General features: G+C 43.2%; 1 protein-coding gene across 2 annotated transcripts in view; it reads right to left on the bottom strand.

Annotated features, from left to right (window-relative positions):
* The window catches only part of SNCAIP (synuclein alpha interacting protein), a 440,197-nt gene that overhangs the window by 70,064 nt on the left and 347,487 nt on the right, over nt 1-22,646 (bottom strand). For both annotated transcript variants that reach the window (XM_086961078.1, XM_086961079.1), the window contains exons 9-10: nt 9,957-10,126; nt 6,100-6,192 (exon numbers count right to left, since the gene is read on the bottom strand). In XM_086961078.1, coding sequence (XP_086817204.1) covers nt 6,100-6,192; nt 9,957-10,126 — 263 coding nt within the window. The remainder of the gene's footprint in view (nt 1-6,099; nt 6,193-9,956; nt 10,127-22,646) is intronic.

The raw sequence follows: 22,646 nt of genomic DNA, 5'->3' as shown, positions 1-22,646 counted from the left end.
GACTGCCGTAAAACTTGAAGGCAGGAAAGGCTGGCTCCATTCGAGCCACGTCAAGAAATGTTATGGACTTCCGCCAAAAACTGTTTCCCAGGACTGCCGCATTCCAGACACTGATACTAAACTCCCCCTGGTAGAGAAAACTCCGTCCCAGGAGTACAAGTTGAAATTGAGGTCTAGTAAGTTTAATTGTTTAAGTCCCCTCCTGGGTGAAGCGGTTAGACAGGTTCCTGACATGTATAAGATAGACCCCAATAGAGAGAGAGATAGACAGGAGATCAAGAAACAGAAATATTGCAAGAATCTCCGCAGCTATTGTATTGTAACTTTACTTGTCATGTTTTTTCTGAGTCTTACGATTATTATCATAAGTTGGATGTTACACGTATATTTTCCTATACAAGCACATTCTTCTTTCAATGACACTGCAGAGCACACCTTTAGTGATCAGCCCCCGCATGAGCTTTCTTACCGACTTGCGCTGCGCAACAATTCATTCATCCGTATGTTACACCATTCGCACCAGACCAGCAATGCCACTAATTGCTGGGTATGTGGCCGACTCCCTTTCTATCAGAACTATAAGGGAGCTCTGCCTCTCTTTCCTTACCCGTTTACACATAATGGTTCCTGTGGTGCATGGTTTAGTTTAATATCCTCGTTAGATAGTAAGTCCCAAGTTTCCCAAGGTAACTGGATATGGGGAGACCTGAATACAGTTATGAATAAGGCATGTTTCCCAGACAAGGAGGGTCTTCCCCAAATGACAGGTACCGATCTAGAAAACGAAGTATATGGATTAGGTAATTTTACACTTAACCTCATGATTTTGAATGTCCAGTCAGAGACTAGTTCGAACTCACCCTCTATTTCAGTTCTACCAGTGAAAGGTGACCTATGCATTAGAAAGAATGGTTCAGTACATCTAGGACACAGCGATTGTCATACAGTTATTGAATTCAGTGATAAAGGCAAGTCTACATTCAAGGCTTCCCGACATTCCTATTTCATTTGTGGCCATACAGCTTATATACGTTTACCTCTAGACTGGGATGGTACTTGTTACGTTGCATTCCTACTGCCACCTGTTTTTCTAGCCCCACCTAATTACCATAGAAATTCTCATCTCATTCATGTTAGACCCAAGAGAGATCTCCCGATAGTTGATCAGACTGAAACCACATGGGAACAATACACAGATTTCAATAAGGGATTCTTTCCTTATCTAGGCACTGTCTCAAATAGTAAACTGATACGTAGATTGACCAGAACCCTTGAAGCAGTAGTGAATGAAACTACTTTTGCCCTAGGTAACTTGACAGAAGAGCAGTCTGCTATGAGACTCGTCGTTCTTCAAAATCGTCTCGTCCTTGACGTCATCCTGGCAGATAGGGGCGGGGCTTGTAGAGTCATCGGATCCAGTTGTTGCGTTTTCATTCCTAATAACGCACCGTCAGTATATAGAGCCATAACTCGGCTCCACAAGATTGCAAGTCAGATACACCAGAATCCAGGCATCTGGACTTGGTCCGGTTGGCTCTGGAGTGTAATATCAGCCTGGGGATGGAAAGTAATGTCATTCCTAGGAATTGCATTGGCCATAGTATTCAGTTGTTGTCTATGTCTGCAATGTGGGCCAGCGATTTGCGGCTTGTGCGCCACATCTTGTATTCCCCATCCAAATCCATGTTCAAGTTCCCGTCTGAAAAAAGATGAGCAAATGATGTTATATGAACAGATAGATGGACTCATGAAGATTGATATATCCTGAAGGGAACGTAGGGGACAAGGAGGGAATGAGGTAATTGAAATGTTTATGGTCAAGTATGTCCCCTAACGTGTACCCCAACGTCTCCATGTACGTGCTTAAAGTACATGTAATTTCCCTCCATGACCGAATATGAAGACGCAAATACATTTGCGTCCAACGTTAATATGTCCTCTTTCAGATCCACCATGAATGGATCGATAATTCAGTTCCTAACCATGCCATGCCAACGTCTTTACATGGTGCGTTTTCACGTTTTTCCTGGCTCTGCCGAGCTAGGCCCTGATTTCTGCCTTCGAACCACTTCTGTCTCTGCCTCTGAAAGCTGCAGCATGAAGATGCATCCCTGACCTCTGCCTTACTTCCTGCCAAGCGAAGCGGTGCCTGGCTCAACCTGGCCTGCCTGCCAAGACAGTATTTTGCCTTCAAGTTATCTGTTCGGCCTCCTTGAAAATACATTCCTGTCTAGTGATTTAGGTAAACATATCCCCGGCTGCAGAGCAAAGAGCAAGCCTTCCTGTCTCTTTCATGTAATTCATTGCTCCCGTTGCCATAGTAGGCCAATGGCCCCGCACGTAGACACGTAGACACCTATGCACGCACTAGCATTCAGTATAGAATAGCCTCTGCCCGAGAGACCTTTTACTCTAGACAATACATCCTCCAAACACAAGATACCAGATATGTTATAGGTCCAGGTCGTTCTGACATCCCAGACTTCTGTCTCCTCTATTCGTGTTAAAGTTCTCCCCAGTTACACGACTATGTCACGTTATGCTAGCTGCGCGCGCATCCACACTTCCTGCTGACTCTGCAGATTACCTCTATGCACCCACCCACTTATGACACTTTCTGTGACGTTTCCAGCACACGCCTCCGTGCACACCCTTGTACACGCCTTTTTGCTACGCACATGTGTTCTTATCTTCTCTTTTTCACTTGTTACGCCTCCTATATGCAATGCCATTGTACAGTCTTACTATATATGCCATGTACTGTTAATAAATCGTTGAACTTCTTTTGCCATCATTGCATATACCCCCGATCCCATGTATTGATGGAATTGATTTCCATGGCTCGAGCCATTCCAATTAAAGCCAGTATGACTCAGATACCACGGACTCTGCCTCTCATTTGATTGAGCTATTCTTTTACTTGTCAGTAATTATATGGAAAAATAGATACGGTAAATTATATTTACCACAGGAGTTTACATCAAGATTCAAATCACCCATTTTCTCAAACCTGGAACTCTTAACAGTGGGCATAGAGACCTTATATATGGATGTATTATGAATCTGAAATCGCAATTGTCACCGGGTCATTGTTCAATACAGAAGATCTTGAGCAACAAAGCTTGTCCCTCAAAACTGGCCACGTGACACGAGAAGACCAGTTCCTAACAGGAAAGAGATCTATTTAGAGTCCAATTTACAATTACTTTATGACTTATCCCCAAGTGCTTTTAAAGTCACTGAGAGCATCAACAGTAAATGCTCTTGGACTATTAACTGGTTATTGGTTAATTTCAACAATGAAGATAAGACTGAGTGCATCAATGTACATTCCAGGATTGATGCAGACGTCATTAGGAGTTGATGCGAGGAGAGAGAATCCTCCATACAAAGATCAGATGTGTCAGGAGAATCATATTTAAATTGTGCCCCCAAGTCATCAGAATATTTATGTGATTTATCAAAGAACAGTCCAACAACCCCCCCCCTCCATGATTTCCCTTTCAGGAGATGAAGATTTCAATTTTGTACTGCAACATTAGCTCTCTTTCGGGATCCAGATCTCGGGCCCAATCACTAAAGACTAACCTTGATTTCTACTACCAAGAGAAGAAATAAAAGTCTGGAATAGTTCTGCTCTTAGGGGTGGAATTCATGAAGCCTCTTGGGAGGCTACAGTGGACACTGGCTGCACAATACTAGAGGTTTTATATGAAATAGCGCAATTCGCAGTTCTCTAGTGCACAGAGTCATTGCTGTTGGCCAAAACAAGGAGCCGTAGCAGTCCAAGCAGCTTCAACAACCCTGATGACAAAAACCTGTAGGATTGACAAAAGCTGTGCGAATTCCATATTAATAGCGGATTGATGCAGTGTTATAAGAGAGTTAAAGACCGATCTCAGTTAATATCCAGAAAAACTAGCAGGAGGTCACAAAGTAAAGTGTGCCAGAGACTCGCAAACCTTTATTAACTGAGGCAGCAGAGCTTAGATTATAATATGTGATCTTGGAGACACCACCCTACCTGACTGCTAACTCTCCCTCGTTCCACCTAAACTTCGACAATGAATAAGGGGCCAACTAAACAGGCCAAGCTGGCAGAACCAGGTTTGTCACAATGTCCCAATCCCCTTCACAACAAAAAGATAAAGTGAGGAATGAAAATCTGCACTTCCTACTACCTGGCGCCTTTGCCACACTTTACAGCTCCAACCCAGTACTCCCTGGCTATCTGAACTGTAGAGAGCTCTTAGAGCTAGTCATATCCCCGAGAATGGCACTAGGAGCAACACTGCAAGTAGGCTTCACAATGTCCACCACCTCCAATCACTCCTCGGTACCCTTCTCCAATAGGTACTCATGAATGTTGATTTAGATATATATAACAACAGTAAAACATACAGAAATCTGGCACAACACCAACAAGCGACCCCACTAACCTGATAAAACACAGTTGCCACCTGCTAGCACAGCTGAGTAAGGAGATGAAGAGAGAGCAAACAAAAGTTCAATCAGTTACTCCTCCAAGGACTTACTGGGAGGCAGCACAAGTAACAATAACGGCAAGAAAGCGGAAGCTTTTTCCGAAGTCTCACCACGTCCTTCCTATCATGCTACGCCATGTGGGTACATCTCCTTTGGTCTCTTGGAGGGCAGAGCTGTGGATTCAAACCACACCGGGAACTAAGCTGGCCGCTACGGCAAACACAGCCCTCAACCCTACACCGGCATTCTAACACATCCGGGTATGCCTGTTAGTCTATTTACTGCTTTGGCTCCTTTTGCTGCGCCAGCTTCTTGCCGGGCCCTCTGCTTGGAGTTAGCGGTCCTCTGCGAAGGACCGGTTCCCGTGCTTTCACCTTATTCTCTTACAATAAAGAAATTCATCTTACTTGTCTGGCTGCCGGCTCCATCTCTACAGTGCCTATTTGGGAGGGGAGGGGGGACAGATGTGTGAAGGAGCACATTAAACTCCACCTTTGCGTGATTCAGAGGACGGTGGTCGTCAAGTTGCAGGGTTGGGGTTCTCTTTGTAGATATGTCATGCCCCCGAGTAAACATCTCACCGCCCTCCCTACAACAAGATAAACTTGGTGGGTGGCGGGAGGTGGCCAGTCCCAGCATTTCACTTTGATTTATCAGTGAGTTCCACCATCCCATTTTTAGGTTTTGCCTGCAGAGTGCTTGGGCTGTAGTTGAGAAATCTATTGTTTTTATTATAAACTTAAAAGGGGCTTTCATCCCACCTCCTCTCTTTCGTGGCTTCTCGTTGGTTCCTGTGCGTGACACTTACCTTTCCTCCATTTCTATTGACTGTAGCATATTTTCCTGCATTTACCGATGCTTGCTTCTCGTGGCTTATCTTATCAGTTTCCCACCGCTTAAATACTAAAATCATCTGCTTTGGTGGAACATATTTCATAAAGTTTTGCCTTTTACTATTGCAGCATATTTAAATATCAATTTATCACCTGGAGAGATTAAGTGATTTGCACCAGGACAGAGAGTTTGCAAACTAACAAACAAAAAAAAACAACTTGACAAACCAGAGAAAATACTCCTCTAAGACTGAAAGTACAGTTGCACTTTTAAATATAGCAGACTCCGTTGCTAATAGACAGAATGCTGCCTTGGCCACCAGAAAAGTGTTACGCAATAGTCCAGGTAGCTAGTATTTTGTTCTATATTTTGACTCGTCACAGAGCAGGCCCTATACACCAGAAACAGGCAAGAAGACAGGCAAACTAGGAGTGGAACTGCTACTTCTATGCCATTCGCCCTCCAAGTTGGGCCCATCTCTTGGGAGACAACATCTCCTACTAGTTTGTTAGCTCTCCCTCTCAGGTTATATCGGGATTTCTAAATGTCATCATTCCAAATATGTAACATAGTTTTAAGATGAAAAAGTCTAGAAGAGTAAAGTGTAATTTACTGACGTGATAGAAGCATCCATACAATACGTCAAGTAACTTGCTGTTTGGAACTACATAGAGACAAATGTCTGTAACTGAATTGAAATCAAGCAAAAACATTTAAACATTGAACAGAACTGTATTTCAACTGCACTGTTGCGATGAAGTACATGTTTGACAAATCTACCTGGGAGACGTTGGCAATGACGTGCACTCAGATTTCTGGGCTTCTAAAAGATGCTGGAGCTGGTTCTGCAAAGTCGCACGTTCGGTCGTCTGCCTGTGGAAAATATGAGATTATCTTTAACGATCATAAGAAAAAGTAAGCTGGATATGGTGCAAATGAAATCGCGACTTAAATTCGAAATGTAACGTGCGGCATTAAATCCCTCATTCCAGCCAAAGAATCAAAACACTAGAGATAATTTACGAGGATGAAAAGAATGCTAATCCAGCTCTGTCACTCTACTTTTAGATCTGGATTACTTTTTCTTTTTTAAAGGTACTATCTCACTTACTGTATTAAGAATAGTTTTAATTAACTGAAAAAATAAGCGAATTAACATGCGGCATTAAAAAGACTGCCACTTTTTTTTTAAGTTTTAAAGATACTAGGGGGAACAGTGTAATGAGAGATTCTATATAATGGAAGACATAAATCGGATGTTCTCCTTTCCACCTTTTCCAGACCACCTTGGGCTTCACAGAGGTTTAGCTGAATTATCAAAATATTAGTTACTTCTTTTTAGTGATTTGGCAGAGCAAGTCTGAAGTAAAAAGCACAAACACCATCATGGAAATTCCTAGAATCTGAATACACACAAGGTGCTTGGGTATACAAAGTACTTGCAAAGAGAATTATCTAAATTGACAAAACCTCCTTAATCTATTGGCTCAAAAATAGATATTTGAGAAGTGTCCTCACCCACAACTTATCATGGCATGCTTCACCCTCAACAACACCCTACACTGGTGTAAGATGGTACTACACCAGTAGACTCAACGAAAACTGGGAGTTCTTTGATATTATTTTCAGGACAGTAGACACAGGTCGAGATAAAAATACCTAAGGGTGTGCTCAAAGAATATTTCTTTATTTCAGGATACACTTGCATGCGTTAAAAACGAACAGGATGAGATTTTTGGGGTGAGAATCGTGTTTGGATAATAGGGGGATACGCCTTGTCAACGTAGAAAGATAATTGTCTCTCTAAGTACTGTGTATACCCAAGCACCTTGTGAGTATTCAGGCTAATGATAGGAGAATGTGCCTGGGTGTGTTACCTATGACTCTCTCCATGTGATTGTAAATCCCTAGAATCTGATAGCTGGTAGGAATCACTACAAGTTAATTTTTATTTTATACCATGGCTCATCACCTTTCTTATTCTATTGAGCAAATCTTGAATACTAGGCTAACCAAGCAGGCTTCTCTTTGATTGGACGTCGACTGGTTTTCTCTGTGCCTTGTATGTTTCTTTACAGCTATTTAAATTTAGTAAAGAGACAGGATCATACAGGTGTGTGTTTGTAACTCATCTTCCTTTTGCTCTCTCATTTCTCTTTTGTAGAACTTTAAGGGTATGTGTATCGCTTGTAAACTGCAGTATTATTTATATCACACATAAACAAAATACTTTTTCGAGTTGGAGAAGAGAGCACCAACCAAACCTCTGAGTGTTAAAATAACTGAGACTTTGTTTCAGACACGTACAGTAGGGGTGAAAGTATAGGTTTAGCTTGAATTACACTTTAAGGACATTCACCCAAAATATTTTTCATAACAATCTGTTATGGAACACAAAAAGTGTAGGCTTTGTAACTGGAACTTAATAATGCAAAATCATTCCTTTGTGATTGCCGCTTGCACGAAGAGTTAAACTATTGCTGTACATCTGTATATGAAACTTACTCAGATCAATGGTGGATGTTTCTTTAATACAAATCTTATTGGGTGTTCCAAAATGCACAGGGCCGCATGATAAAGTACATATAGAATACAAGAAAGCATATTTTGCAGAATTTGTATAAATAACTAGCACATTAAGAAAGGTCCACATCTAGTCCAACAGTTAGGACACTTTCATAGGCAATGGTGGACGATGTTAAAGAGGCCTGTAGCCTTACCTGGTAGAATTACTGCAAAGAATTGCTGTTACTGCGTTGCAAGCAAAAACACACCAGTGCCTGAGCATTAAGGTGAAGCATAATATGTATTCCGACTTACAGCAAATGCTCCTGTGAGATGCTGGAACAAGCAGAATTGAGTTTCCTTTCCACATTAAAGAAGATTTTAAGTACTAACCAAAAGACACAGTTTTTCAGTGTTTTTATGGTGACAACCATGCCTCCTATAATGGAGCTAGCTAACAACCTGGCACCCACACCTATTTATCCGCCCAAACCTAGGAATTAATCCATCTACCCACTCTTACATTCATATAATAGTATCTTTCCACTCATCCATAAACATACATTCATCCCTCTATCCATCTGTTCATCCATTCATCTACCCACCAAGTCACCCTATGTTCAGACATACATTCATTAGCAACCCACCAACTTGCATGCATCTATCCACCCACCAACCCCTTGCAACCAAAATGGGAAGTACCTAAAATGACAACTGAAAAGAAATTAGACTACTCTGCAAGAATCAAACACTACTGGTACTGTGCACGTGACAAGACGAAAAAAGTAGTTAGAACTTAACTGAATGATGGAGGTATTAGAGTACGCTACAAAATGCAGCTGAGAGTTCTAGAACTTGAAAAATATGGACGCTTTGATTTCCGTAATCCGAAAAAGTTGTCTAATTCATTTTTACTTGAAAATTGAGCAACTCGCTGCTTAGTCTAACTTGATGACCAAGTGACTAGCTATGTAAAACTTCTTCCTCATGGCCCCAACTCAGATTTTCTGCTTGCGATACTTTTGGAGATAACCGTGTGCTCATGCAATGACCCGTAATTGACAGAAGTGTTGATCCACATTTGACGATCATGGCATCAAAGGGCTTTTCTTGATCAGAACAATTTTTTGTGAAGTTCTGATAAAAATGAACATTGACCAGCCACCATACAAAATGTAATCAATGAGGAACAACCCACTGCCTGAAAATGGTTTACAGAAAAGCTATACGTCAAGGATAAAAAAAAGGAACAGCAAATTCACATCCCCCAAGAGCAAGAATACAGTGTGCTAACAGCCAAGAGGCAGCAGATGCTAAATACGCTAATACCCAGAGACCTTCTGTATTAGAACCAATGTATCAAACTTATTATAACAATTCTCAAGATATAAAACATACAGTTAATAAACCTTCAATAAATATTCCGCAAGAATGTGCTGTTCCTTTCTTTTATCCTTGAGGTATAGCTTTTCTGTAAACCAGGCAGTGATTGATTACTTGTGATTTCCCCTGTTCCCCTGCCTGGACATCCCTTCAGGGGACCCCTTCCGTGTGATTTTACCATACAAAATGTACTAATAGATCTGTCACTGTTCTTATTTGACACATTTTGACAAGTTTTGCTTGCATCACCTTGCACTGAGTTAACCTTATTTGCAATGAGCAATGAGCATATTATGTTCCCCTAGACAAATGCACTGACTGATGTTGAATGCAAAACTATACAAATAGTTTACATTCAGGTACGTAGCTCATGGTCTGACTGTTGATGTGGTCACGGGTTGTATGCATGGTATATTAAGTTCAACGTATTACTGTTGAAATTTGCTTTAATGAGGCCTCACTGTAACTTTGTCATACACAATCATAAAACATGCTGGCATGATTTTGACCAGTACTGAAAAAGATTCAGTACCAGGTTACCGGTAGGACAAATACACCCTCTAAACGCTACAGAACACCCGCAAGCATATTAGTTATCACATAATATACAATGGTTTCTCAATGGCATCTCCACATGCGACCATAAAAGACAGAAATAAAAGTATGCATTAGTACTTGAAGTAAAAGTCACAGCCTGCAACATCAGGCACATACATCATCCCATGGCAGACTGCTTATCCCCAACTTACTCCTTTAGTTGTTTGGTTAACTTCACAACCTGAGAAGCCAGTGACATACACGTTTCCACAACCACCAGGTATCGCGAGCACATGGTGTGCCCCTGACGCTCTGCAGTCTGAGAAGGTTTCTCTCCGCTTTGATTCTGCATTGTAACGTTGGCTCCATACTCCACCAATGTCTATCAAGAGGAGCACAACAAGTCATCACCAAGGAGCTACATATTTGTCCATGAATTATTCAATACATAAAGATATAGGATAACATATTGACAGTGTAGACACAAACATACACATGCAGCTTACACATTCATCTGCCTAGCATGAGAGGAAGAAATCATTACAGACAGGCGAACAATTGGCCTGCGTACCTTTAAACGCAAAGACAAGTCCACCTTATGCGCCAATATCAGACATGTCTCTGCTTACATTACCAATCCAAGACATCGCAGTTACAGGGTTCTCCGAGTAGTGGTAACATCCGAGAATCATTTCCATCTTGGCTCGTTCTCAGAAGCTGAAATCATGACCAATATGATCAACTGGCAAAACTGCTGACCTTTTCTCCTGGACACCTCACACCTCTGTGCCAATCGCACCCACAGTTCTTAATCAGAAATGAAGCAAATCCTTTCACATTAATCTCCCTGTGACTAACTTAAAGATGTGGACATTCTAAAGTGTGCTGCCTAGTACCCGTCCCAATTACATGTTTCCACCCACTGCTTCACCAACGTCAGATACTCGCTCAGACCCCTCAGACATAATGCATGACGCAAGGAGCTCCATTGTACCCATTACAGCGAAAAGGCCTTCCATACGTTCCACTGCTTCAAGAAACTAGGTCCGCTCGTACTCAGATCAGAAACTTTTTACAGCAGAAAACTTCCAGGGTGACTCCCTAAAAGAATATTGTTTAAAATCTTAATAATAGCATTCCGTGCATTCAATGGCACTGGCCCGATTTATCTTATCAGTTTCCTCACTACAATCCTGTAAGGTCCTTAAGATCTTCAGGTCAGAACCTGATCAAGCCATTAAAATTCAAACTTAAGACCAAAGGAGGCAAGCCTTTGTCCTTTCTATCTGGTAAAGCGTGGAATTCTATTCCCATCCACCTCAGATCTCTAACCCAGGAAAACCAATTTAGAAAACAACTCAAAACGTGGATTTATTCTCTTTCCGACGATTATGTAATGTCCTTCATATAGTTTTTCCTCTGTTGCCGATCTTTTGCACACTGTGTAGTTAGCGCCAGGATGCTCCTTTCGGAGCGATTGTTTGCGCTTTATAAATATACAAAATATAATATACAAATATATACTTCACTCTCTAACTGGCATTTTATCATTTCTTAGGGGGAGGGGACTTTCTCCCTTTTTCTGCACTACGAAAACCTCTCTCTCACACAATCTTCTCCTGCCGCTCTTCGTTTTTCCTCCAGCATTGATGGCTGGCAGTGATTCAAGATCGAATGGAGTTATCCCTCCAGTGTACCAATGTGCCTCTTTTAGGTATTTTTCTTTTGCTTTCCCCGCCTGCATCTAGGTTTCTGTACTGTCTCCCGATGCAGTAGCATGACGTGGCGTCTGTAAGTATGCATACTTATTTACACTGATTGCGCAACGGGACGAAGGCATGTGGGCCCCATCATTGAGTCAACTGGGAACATTTCGATAATGCAGACACTTTTTGTACAAAATGACTTCTCTGCATACAAATTGAAACAAAAGGCCTTGTTCAATGGATGCACCGTCACCAATATTCCCTTAACTACTGGTACATATATCACATATGCCACGCGCACCACCCCCACTGACTTAAATGTGCTGGGTGCGTCCACCTACATGACAGTGAAGGCACCCAGCTGAAATTAAACAGGTTTTCAATACTTGCTATCACTTTTAAAATTTCCAAGTATGCATTTTCGACTCAGGGCAGAGTTTGCACCAGATTTTCGGAGGATTTATCACAACTTACTGGCAGAAATAGTGGCAAACCATGCAGAGAGCCTCTCTTCTCAAACGTTACACTAATTCTGTGCTTGAGACAGTATTATTTCCTAAATACGGTTAGTCGCTGGCTTGGAAAGGTGCAGGTTTTTTTTCATATTCACTGTAAAGTGTAAATGGAATAATACAACAATTATTGGTCCTTTGTTTCTTCCAAGCATTATGGTAAATAATTCCCATTTCCATCATGTTGGTATGTATTTCTTTCTACAGCCCCTGCAACCCACTTTAAAGAAATCGTTGAAACAAAATTACCAAAATGAGGAGTACTTTTTGGAGACATTTTAAAAAACACGAATTTGTCTTAGTTGTTTATATATGGGATAGATTATGAAATACATACTTCCAGCACAGCCTCTGCAAGATAAAAATTAACCGATGGTGTGAAAAATCAATTAGATATTGAGGGGCAGATAATGTTGATAGCTATAGTTTTGCTCGCAGAAGCGGAGTCCTGCCTTGGCAGCGATGCAAGCTCACAGCGTTCCTGCAGCCCAGTATAGTCCACTCTTCCTCGAAGCGGTCAGAGAAGAAGGTCACGTGGCTGTGCTCTTACGGGTGGACTGAGGAGAACTCTAAAGCCTGTTAGCATATACACCCAAGTCTCCGTCCTGCGTCTTCCCCACTGTGCTTCTGTTAGTTTATTGCTGAGATGGCAAGGTATTAGGAAATAGTGGCCAGGTGCCAGCATCTCAACTTATCCATGTCTCATGTTCTGCAAAACTATGTGAATGAGGTAAATAAATGTTAACTTGACCCTCAATTCCACTGGAACGAAAACACCGGCTGCCACAAACCTGACATCGTGTGGAAGCTAAACCTCATTCCTGAAGCAGGCTGTGGACAGGTTGGCCAATCACGAAGCCAGCAATTCACTTTTACGCTGGTCACGTGTGTGCACTGGTGGCCTTCATAAAGTCAAACTTGAAAAGTCAAAGCATGGGTTTTTCGGGATAGGAGCCTAGGACAGCTGCAAGATACATAAGGTCTGGACACATATGAGTACAAAACTTGAAGTTCGCTTAAAGGTTGCACGTTCTGGAAAGACAACAAATGTCTGATTCTTGAATTTCAGGATGTGCACCAGTTCACGTGGTACCCACCTTGTTCTCAGAATGCTACCCTCAATTTAAAATTGTTTTATCTATTCCATGGCTCAAACCCCAAATCGCTGGAGGTAGCGAAAAAGGTAGTCAGGTTACTTGAGTGAAACCTCCCATGACTCCGTTTGAAACGCATCCAATGTACTTATCCATACACAGGGTGAAGCATGGATAAAACAAAAGGTTGGGTCCGCACCTGTTTCACCGAGACCCTTGACTGACTGATTTTGTTCCACCTCACCCAGATCAGAAAAAAATCTTAATAACGTCTATACAACACAACATAAAGTCACACCTCAACCACTGCGCCTAAGCCACTGTTAGCGCATGGATTTATATTATTGGTCCTTTGTTTCTTTTCGATCTTCCAACAAACATTATTGAAGAGCCCGGCCAAACCCTTGTCTGTAGAAGAGCTGGAAGACCCATGAGCGAGTCTCCTTTATCCCACTTTCTTTTCCACCGTCTAGGGATCTTTTGTTTTTTGTTGTTTCTTCTTCCCGCTTCTCCATTATCTGTCCCTTATACCAGTTGTTCCCTTTTCCAGTTACACTACTAGCATATTTCTGCAGGCTTACTTATTTATATTGCATTATTCTCTTTTGCTCACAAAAGGCTGCACAGCTCAAAGTGCAACCACATATTGAAATTGAGTCGATATATAAATATAATAGCCAGCAATAATAGTTTTAAACGAGAGTCTAAAATAGCATAGTTTCTTTCGCCCACTCGGGAGTCCAAACTCAAAAATATAAAACGCAATGCCCCAACTGGAACCGACAGTTTCTGCCTATTAATCGCCACTGCAATTAGTTCTTTCCCTGTCTGGCCCGTTTTTCCCAGCAGGAATGGCCATAAACTTGGGATTTATTATCCTGTAATAGAGATGCACTTACACTCTGCTTGCAGTATTTCTTTCCCCCAGAAGAGGGAGCCCGTGTGTCGAGCTCGATCAGTTAACAGAGCATCACAGACAGGCGCACAGCAGAAAGAAGGCTGAACTATCCAAGACGATTCGTTTTCACAGTAAAGTTTACATATTTGAAAGAGTCCTTTTGCACATGTGCACTGTAAGTGGATCTACTTCATGACTTGAATATTTTACATGGTGCTGGGAATAGGAAAGGGGATGCATATGTCTCAACTCCCAATCTACCATCGCTAACCTGTATAGTGATGGCTCTTTAGTCCATGGCTGAATGAAATGCTCTCTAGCTGATGAGGCAAATCACACTTGACAGAAACATATGTACGAAAGCCGGGACATACAGTATTCATAACCGTACATTGGATATTATATGTCAAAAGGCTAGTATAACGATACATTTTTTTTCCATAGTACCAATCCCTGGTTCATTCATAAAGCCATCGTCTTTGCTAATACTTTTCCAAGCAAATAAAAGCATGGGCGTAGGAAGTGTGGGGGACGTGGGGGATATATCCCCCCCCAGATTTTGGAGTGGGGGGGACACGGGGGACAAGGGTGGGGGGGACGAGGGGACACAAGAATTTCCCATCTCTCTCCTGTCTGTGGCAGGGCCATTATCTTGTGAAAGCGCTTCCTAATGGCCCTGCACTTGACCTGCCTGGAGTCAAAGAGGCCACCCGCCCTCTCCCCTTTGCTATGCTGCAGTAAGGCTCGGCGTCCTGGGAAGGGAAGAGAAGAAAAAAAAAACGGTCTCTTTCTTCATGCCCAGAGAAGGCAAGCACAGTGTCCACTTCTCCTGATCTGCCTCTGGCAGCTGCCCTCCTCCCCCCCTCTCTCTCTCTCTTTAAGTCTCCATCTCTTTCTGTCTGTCTCGCTCCTCCTTAACCCTTCGATGCTGATGACGAGCTCAGCTCGTCATCAGCCACGGTGGTCGTGTGCTGATGACGAGCTGAGCTCGTCATGAATATATGGCATCAGTGATTTTCCAGCACAGGGGAAAAATACCCACAGCAGCCAAGGTGTTAAGTGCTGATTTCAAGAGACCGCTCTTGTACTCTCTCTTGCCTCTCCTGTTATTTCTCTGTTCCCCTGTGAAATGGATCCAAAAAAGGTGGAACACTTTGCTGGAAATATCCTCAGTTTCCGACCGTTTTCTATTCAAAAGAAAAACCTCAGAACGTAGAGCAAAATAATTAAATTCCTAAATAAAGCAATACAGAGTGGTCTGCAGACAGGGCAAATTGTTTTTTACACCCACACACATTAGCGCCACTTTACAGAGTTTGCCAGTGAAAGCGCTACTTTCTTTCAACAACAGTGTTTCCAGGGTGGGGAAGTGCACCATTCCCAAAGGGACTGCAATACCTGGTTGATGGTTGGAATGGAAACGTTTAATATGATTGTTTTCAACTGTTTTAATTATTTTAGCTTATAAAATGTGGCTCTGTGTCCGGGGATGTGGTCATTTTGAAACCAAACTGCTTACATTTTGAAACAATATAAGCAATGGACATTGAAACAAGTCCCTTCCTTGTCCTGTAGCCATGTCCTGAACTTTTCAGGCAAAATTACACACTGATTTCTGAATAATGAGTTTTTGAATAATGAGTTTAAAACTGTTAAGGTAACCATGTTATTACTGATTACAAATCACATGCTTTGCATATTCTTTCATTCCCTATGAGTGTTTGCTTTTTCCAGGGTCTTATTCATTTTTTTTCAGGTAGCATTTTACTGTTGTCTAGTGCATAATTTTAATTTAGTCACAGCACAATTGAGTTGTAGCTGAAGGCAGTGCGAGTTTCTCTCAGTGGGGCAGTATGGTGTTCAATGTGGGAGAGGATGTGGCACTCTGGCCAGAGCTGCTGAATTTGGAACTGGAGAACCATGTTCAGCCTTCATGACCAGTCCACCAGACCACAGAAGGCCCAATAGACCTTAGAAGCCCTGGTGTCTTAGCCCCCGCAGGGGGACCCTAACAATGGCAAGTGTGAGTTAACCTTGAAAGCCTGTCCACCACAATCCATACTGCAGTTCACCTCCAGTCCTGTGAGCAAGCATACCAAGAAGTACACCCTAGATCGACTGTGACTCTGTCAGTCCACATCACCAATTGGTACCACCATTGGCCTTTTTCAGCAGTAGTCGTGCAACTTAACAGGGTTGGCAATGTAGGATTTGCATGCACACCAAACTTAAGGGGGTGATTGTAATGGCGGTAAGACCGCCACGTCGCCACGTCGCCACGTCGGTGGATGTCCCACCGCCATCGGTAACTGCATCACCGCCCGCCATATTACAATGGTGGGTGGCTCCCTGGCGGTTGTAAAGACCAACCGCCACACACCCAACAGGCTCCTTGAGCCCGCCAGTGCAGCGGAGGGGCTCGTGGATCCTACAATGCCGGTGGTGCCTACCAGGCAACGCTCTAGGGGTTACGATGTCCCTTACCTGCCAGCCTATCCATGGCGGTTCACCCGCCATGAAAAATCTGGCGGAAAGGGACATTGGGGGCCCGTAGCAGGGCCCTTTCCCCCCAGCCCCCAGACATGGGACCTGGGTTGCATCTATCATGCCCCCCTACATATCACTGCCCCATGTGGCAGGCACCACATTGTGCCTGCCACGTAGTGCAGTGATATATGTAGCATGTCCCTTTTTTACATTGCAGCGGATGATAGATAGGCACTGCGAACGTCGTAGTGGCAGTTGCACTGTAATGCCTATCATGGGGCCGCCACCTTGAAGGACAGCGCTCCCATTCCCCGATTCGATGGCGGACAGACTGAAGTCTGTCTGCCATCGTAATCAGCCCGTAAGTTTGCAAACTTCTTGGTCTCTGCTTCATGCACAGACACAGACATGTTTAACATGTGTAGCCTGCTTTGAAGCTACTGGATTTTTGCAGCAATGGAGGCCAAAAGTATGTCGTAGTGCTGACTAAATTATGCAACAATAAAAAGGCTGCAGCGTAATGTGGTACATTTTATGATACTCTATTATTTTGACATATTTATACATATTAACAGCCTCTGCAAAGCTTTTGTCTCATTAATACCTGTGTAACATATAAATGCAGCAGTGGGAAAGGTGACCAGTCAACTATTGCAAAGGGCCCTACAGTTCACAGCAACATAAGTACCATTTCTTTTAGTAATTTTTGATCCGTTTGAGCTACAAAATTGTTTTGGGTGAAATCGTTAGATTATGCAGCAGATGATGTATTATGTGGCAAATATGATACAGCCATAGTTAAGTGGAAATCATTTTTCCACTTAACTTAATTTTGCCCCAACATTGTAGTTGATCAATTTGTAAGTTCCCCAGCAGTCCTACAACACAGGGCGACTTTTAAACTGACCTCAGGCTTCAGCAGTGCACACATGCAAGCGCAGAAAGGGCTGCTGGCCTCTAAACTGTCATGCCCTATTATATTTTAGGGAATTAAAGGTAGTTCTAATCCCCCTGCCCTATTATGTACTAGGGCCTTACAGGAGAGGTCATGCCAATCATAGGAGTACCCTAACCCATAGTGCACCCTAGTGTATGTAGGTGTTTTCACTGTATTTTTAAGTGCCTGTTTCCGACTAGCACTGGCCCTGGGCCTGTTTTGGCAGAGGCCAGGGTCAGTCAGAGTCAGGTAGCACCTGTACCAGTCAGCAAAAAGTTGGGGAGTGCCCAGGGCACACGGTGGCTTTGCAACACTAGAGAAGCACAAATTAGAGAAGCACAAACTTAAAACATAACACCATGGTTGGAGGGTTCTCTTTAATAATCAGAATTGATTTCTATCCCAATTAATCCATTTTCCAACATTAGGGTAAAGAAAGGCTGGGGAAAAATCATAACATTCTAATCTATACTTTAAAGTTTTCATGCAGCTCTTTGATGACGGTTAATAGCTCACTGTTCAATGTTAGAATGTTAACTTATAAACTGCAAATATCAAAAGAATCTCTCAGACAAAAGCAGTAACTCACTGACCTATTTACATGATATGCATTTTGTGATATGCGTGGTACATGTTCTTTGTAGCAGGCATATTAACCCACTGTGGCTACCTTACCATGAGTCAATACTTCCACTAGACAAACCTCCGATCTCTGGGCCCGATTCACAGAACTAACTTAAACAAAATCCTAAACTTACTACTTTTGGTATTCACAGAAGTTAGGATTTTGTCTTAAGTTTGTCTTAAGACAAACTTAAGACAAAATCCTAACTTCTGTGAATACAAAAAGTAGTACGTTTAGGATTTTGTCTTAAGTTAGTTCTGTGAATCGGGCCCTCTCTCAATAAGAACATTAATCACTGAATTTATCTTCACATTTTTATTGTTGCCAGAAAATTTCTGGATACCAGGAATGCAGCAGCAGGTACTTTTCAAACCATAATGCACTTGCAAACATTACGCCCCCACCCTAAGTCAGCGACCTTTCTTTGCTTGGGACAAGAAGATGCAAGATTCATATACATGTTCTTTTTACATTTGGTCTGATTACTATATAATTGTCAATAACAATAAAGCATAATGCAAACTGTGACTACATGCCTGCTTTTCTCAATATTTCACTTTGAAAGTATGCGATTAAATTTGGCTGTGATTTGTATTGGGGCACTGGAAAGTCCACTAGGTTGTCCCTGTCCCCCCCAGAATTTTAGTGTCTCCTACGCTTCTGAATAAAAGACCTTGAAAATACCTGTCTCAAGTACGGTAAGCAGCAAATTGATAAAACCAAGCACTTTTCCAATTCAGAGTGCATTATCAATGATTTTGCCACTTTGGGACAGATTACAAATGGACCAGTTCCCCAAGTTCACTCCGACACTAAAATCAATAAAAGTGAAAGATGAAAAATCAGTAGCCACAGATGGAAGAAACACACAGAGTCGAATTTATAGTTTAGGAGGACGTGAAAATCGTTCAATCTCTGGAAGAAACTCCAAATATGAAGGAAAACACACTGGCTCCACCCAGGGCCGGGCTGGCCTTTCATACTACTGGGCATTTCCCCGGTGGGCTGGAGCCACTGGAGGCCGGTTTTCAAAGCCCAAGGCCACTGCCTCTGTCACTTTCCCCAGCTAAACAAAGGCTAACTGCAGCAGGCAATAGGAACTTCAGGACAGAGGAAGAGCGCAAGACATGAGAGGGAGAGGGCGAGGGAGAGACATCGGAGGGAGGAGAGAGCGAGACATCAGAGAGAGAAGGAGAGAGTGAATGAATGGATGGAAAGAGAGGCAAGAGGAAGGGAGCGGGGCTGATTGGAGCTTTTTGCCAGGACAACTTTTGACTCCCCAGTCTGACCCTGCCTTCACAATCGAGATATTACTGTGAAGGGCATACAGCCAATAGACTGTACACCACATTCAGAGCGTTCTCCAGACATTATTGAGGCTTTTCAGTTTCAGCCAAAACTCTAAATAAGGTCCTAAGACTGATACAGAGAAATAATGGGAAGTCATTGCCCACAGGCATACCAACATGTATGCCTATGATCAGAACATATTGGAGGCATTTCATTCCAGAGCATAAATAGTCAAAAATATGAACCAATAAAAAGCAAAGCAACTACATTAATGGGGTTTTGCAATACATCAAAACATTTCTTCAATAATAAAATATAACGGCGTACATATACGGCGGAAGAGCTTCGTTGTTTAGATAACGGTCAGTCGCAACTCGATATAGGTGCTATTGCTAGGCTAAAAAATCATACCATACTGCGGCCGTACAACAGAAGTTCTAGAACCCAATACCCGGTACTAAAGATAGCTAGTCTGAATACTAGGTCCCTTCACAGTCATCATGTGGAGATCTATAACCTACTTCAGGATAGAGACCTCGATGTCCTGACACTCTCAGAAACCTGGATGGGTGAAAACTCCATGCCGGATATTATTGCTGCCCTCCCTAATGGCTATGACGCAATTTGGCAGAACCGCGCAGGGTCGGCTCGGGGGGGGTGGGGTAGCGAGTTTATTTAAAAAATCCCTATCTGTGAAAGAAATAATTTCAGAAACAGTGGACCTAGCTGATCTAGTAGGAATAAAGATTTCCCTAAACAATTCTTGCTGGGTGATTCTGTCAATCTACCGCCCACCCAACTCATCTCCACTTTTTAATGATTTATTTACACCTATTATGTCAGATCTATGTACAAGGTACAAAAAATTGTGATATTAGGAGATTTTAACTTGCATTGGGATAGCCCCCAATGGGACTTACCAACACGTCAACTGGACACCACCATGTCCGCATTGAGTTTTAGCCAACTTGTGAAAGTACCCACACATATCAAGGGTCATACTCTTGACTTAGTATGGTCCACAGACCCAAATGTCCTTCTCAAGGATGTGGTTCCTTGCATCTGGACTGACCACTACCTAGTGACCTGTGAGGTAAACATAAAAGATCATTTAAAGCACCTACCCCGAGGTACTAGAAGGACCCGCAAATGGGCCGAGGTTGATTTAAAAAACCTGACCTCTGTGCTTCCGGAAATGACTTGTCTGACGAATTCAGATAGAAGCCTGGACGTAGAATACGCGGCCCTAACTCAGAGCCTGAACATAGCTATTGATCACATAGCGCCGGAAAAAACTCAGTCAATTAAGGGACCTGGTAAAGAGGCTCCATGGTTTACCCCATCACTAAGGGAACAAAAAAGAAAGCTCCGAGCTCGGGAGAGAATCTGGAGGAAAACTAAGCAGGACACTGCAAGGAACCAATATAAAGACTCACTCCACCTGTATAAAAAACTTATTTCACAAGCCAAGGCGGAGTACTACGAGTCTCGCCTACAGAAGGCCAGGAATATCCAGAAGGAGACGTTCCAAATCCTGTCGGAGCTGAGTAAAAAACAGGAGAACTCTGAGTCTCCCATAAACTCTAACACCTTTCAGGGGTATTTTTTAGAAAAGGTAAAGACTATCATCCGGGATATTAAGAATAGTGTGGTGAATTGTGATACTATACATTCTGAGGTTCATAATCCTACTCACTGCTCTTTAGTACAGTTCCCTGAGTTGGACGAGCTGAGCCTAGAGCAGCTAATGGGGAAAACTAAATCTGGTTCCCCAGCGGACCCATGTCCCCCGAGCATCTTCCGTGTGGCACGCCCGCTATTGGAGGCTCGGATCATCTCTCTCCTTAATAGGTCCCTAGAAACAGGGTATTTACCTGGTGACCTTAAGGAGGCGCGAGTTAGACCTCTGCTGAAGAAGCCAGGCGCAGATCCGGCTGTCCTGAAGAACTATAGGCCGATCTCCCAGCTGCCTTTCTTTGCTAAGGTCCTAGAGCAACACGTGCTGAAGTCCCTGTCACTGTACCTCGAATCCCATGGCTTACTGCATGAGCGACAGGCAGGGTTTCGAGCGCACCACAGCACTGAGCTAGTAATGCTCTCGTTGTTAGACGAACTGAGAGGCATGGCTGACGGCAATAAACCGAGCGCCCTGATTTTACTAGACCTGTCAGCGGCGTTCGATACCGTCAGCCATGACCTGCTCCTGGGAAGGCTGGAGGCCTTTGGGATCAAAGGCTTGGCCCTCAAGTGGCTGCAATCCTTCCTTTTAGGAAGGACCCAGAGGATACAACTTGGGGAGTCAATATCTGAAGTGGGCCTCTTAGAGTGCGGAGTTCCACAGGGCTCCGCACTGTCCCCACTTCTGTTCAATCTTTACCTGCTGCCTCTGATTGCATCCCTGGCCGAGTTGGGCTGCAGAGTCTACAACTATGCTGACGATACTCAGCTAGTGCTGAGTATCGATAACACAGGGACAGCACAAACCCAAGCTCAAAATATCCTGAGGTACACCGTAGGGTGGATGACGAAAAACCTACTAAAGATCAACCCGGATAAGACCGAGGTATTGGTAATTCCATCTACCACCTCACCGTGGAGTGATCTGTATTGGCCTGCTGAGCTTGGATCAGCCCCAAAACCTAGTGCCAATGTAAAGAGTCTGGGGATTAAATTAGATTGTGACCTATCAATGTGCAGTCAAGTTTCCGCTGTTGTTGGAACTTGCACGAACATCATCAGACAATTGAGAAAGTTAGCTCCCTTCCTTTCTCATTCTATGATACGTTCAATTGTAGCAGCAACTGTCATCTCACGGATTGATTATGGGAATGCCCTGTATCTTGGCCTCCCAAAAATGTTGACAAACAGACTCCAGGTCGTAATGAACGACGCCGCACGGCTAATCTTCGGAGTGCCCAGACGAACAAAGGCCTCCCCTCTTCTCCAAAACCTTCATTGGCTCCCGGTTAAGGAGAGGGTTGAGTTCAAGAGCCTCTGTATAGCGCATAAGGCGATCTACGGCCATGCGCCGGCCTACATCAAAGCTCGCCTGGAAGTTTACAACCCGACGAGAACACTCAGATCATCAGACTCTCAGTTATTGATCTGCCCCCGCTACAAATTAGTGACTAAGGGAGGGAGAGCCTTCTCTGTCCTGGCCCCCCAATTATGGAACAAGCTACCTGAGGGGCTACGCAGGGAGATGAATCTCCTACGGTTCAGGAAATCACTGAAAACCCTGCTGTTTAGAAGAGCCTTGATTGCAGTGTAGTCCTGTAGCTGCATCTCTCTCAGGAGTGAACCAAGTTATTGTAATGGCATCGATTTCCAAGCGCTTAGAGGCCTGCAGGTGA

This window comes from Lissotriton vulgaris, chromosome 3_1, assembly GCF_964263255.1.
Source record: "Lissotriton vulgaris chromosome 3_1, aLisVul1.2, whole genome shotgun sequence".
NCBI classification, from domain to species: domain Eukaryota; kingdom Metazoa; phylum Chordata; class Amphibia; order Caudata; family Salamandridae; genus Lissotriton; species Lissotriton vulgaris.
The sequence above is the reverse complement of the archived record's forward strand: the minus strand, read 5'-3'. Positions and strand labels throughout refer to the sequence as shown.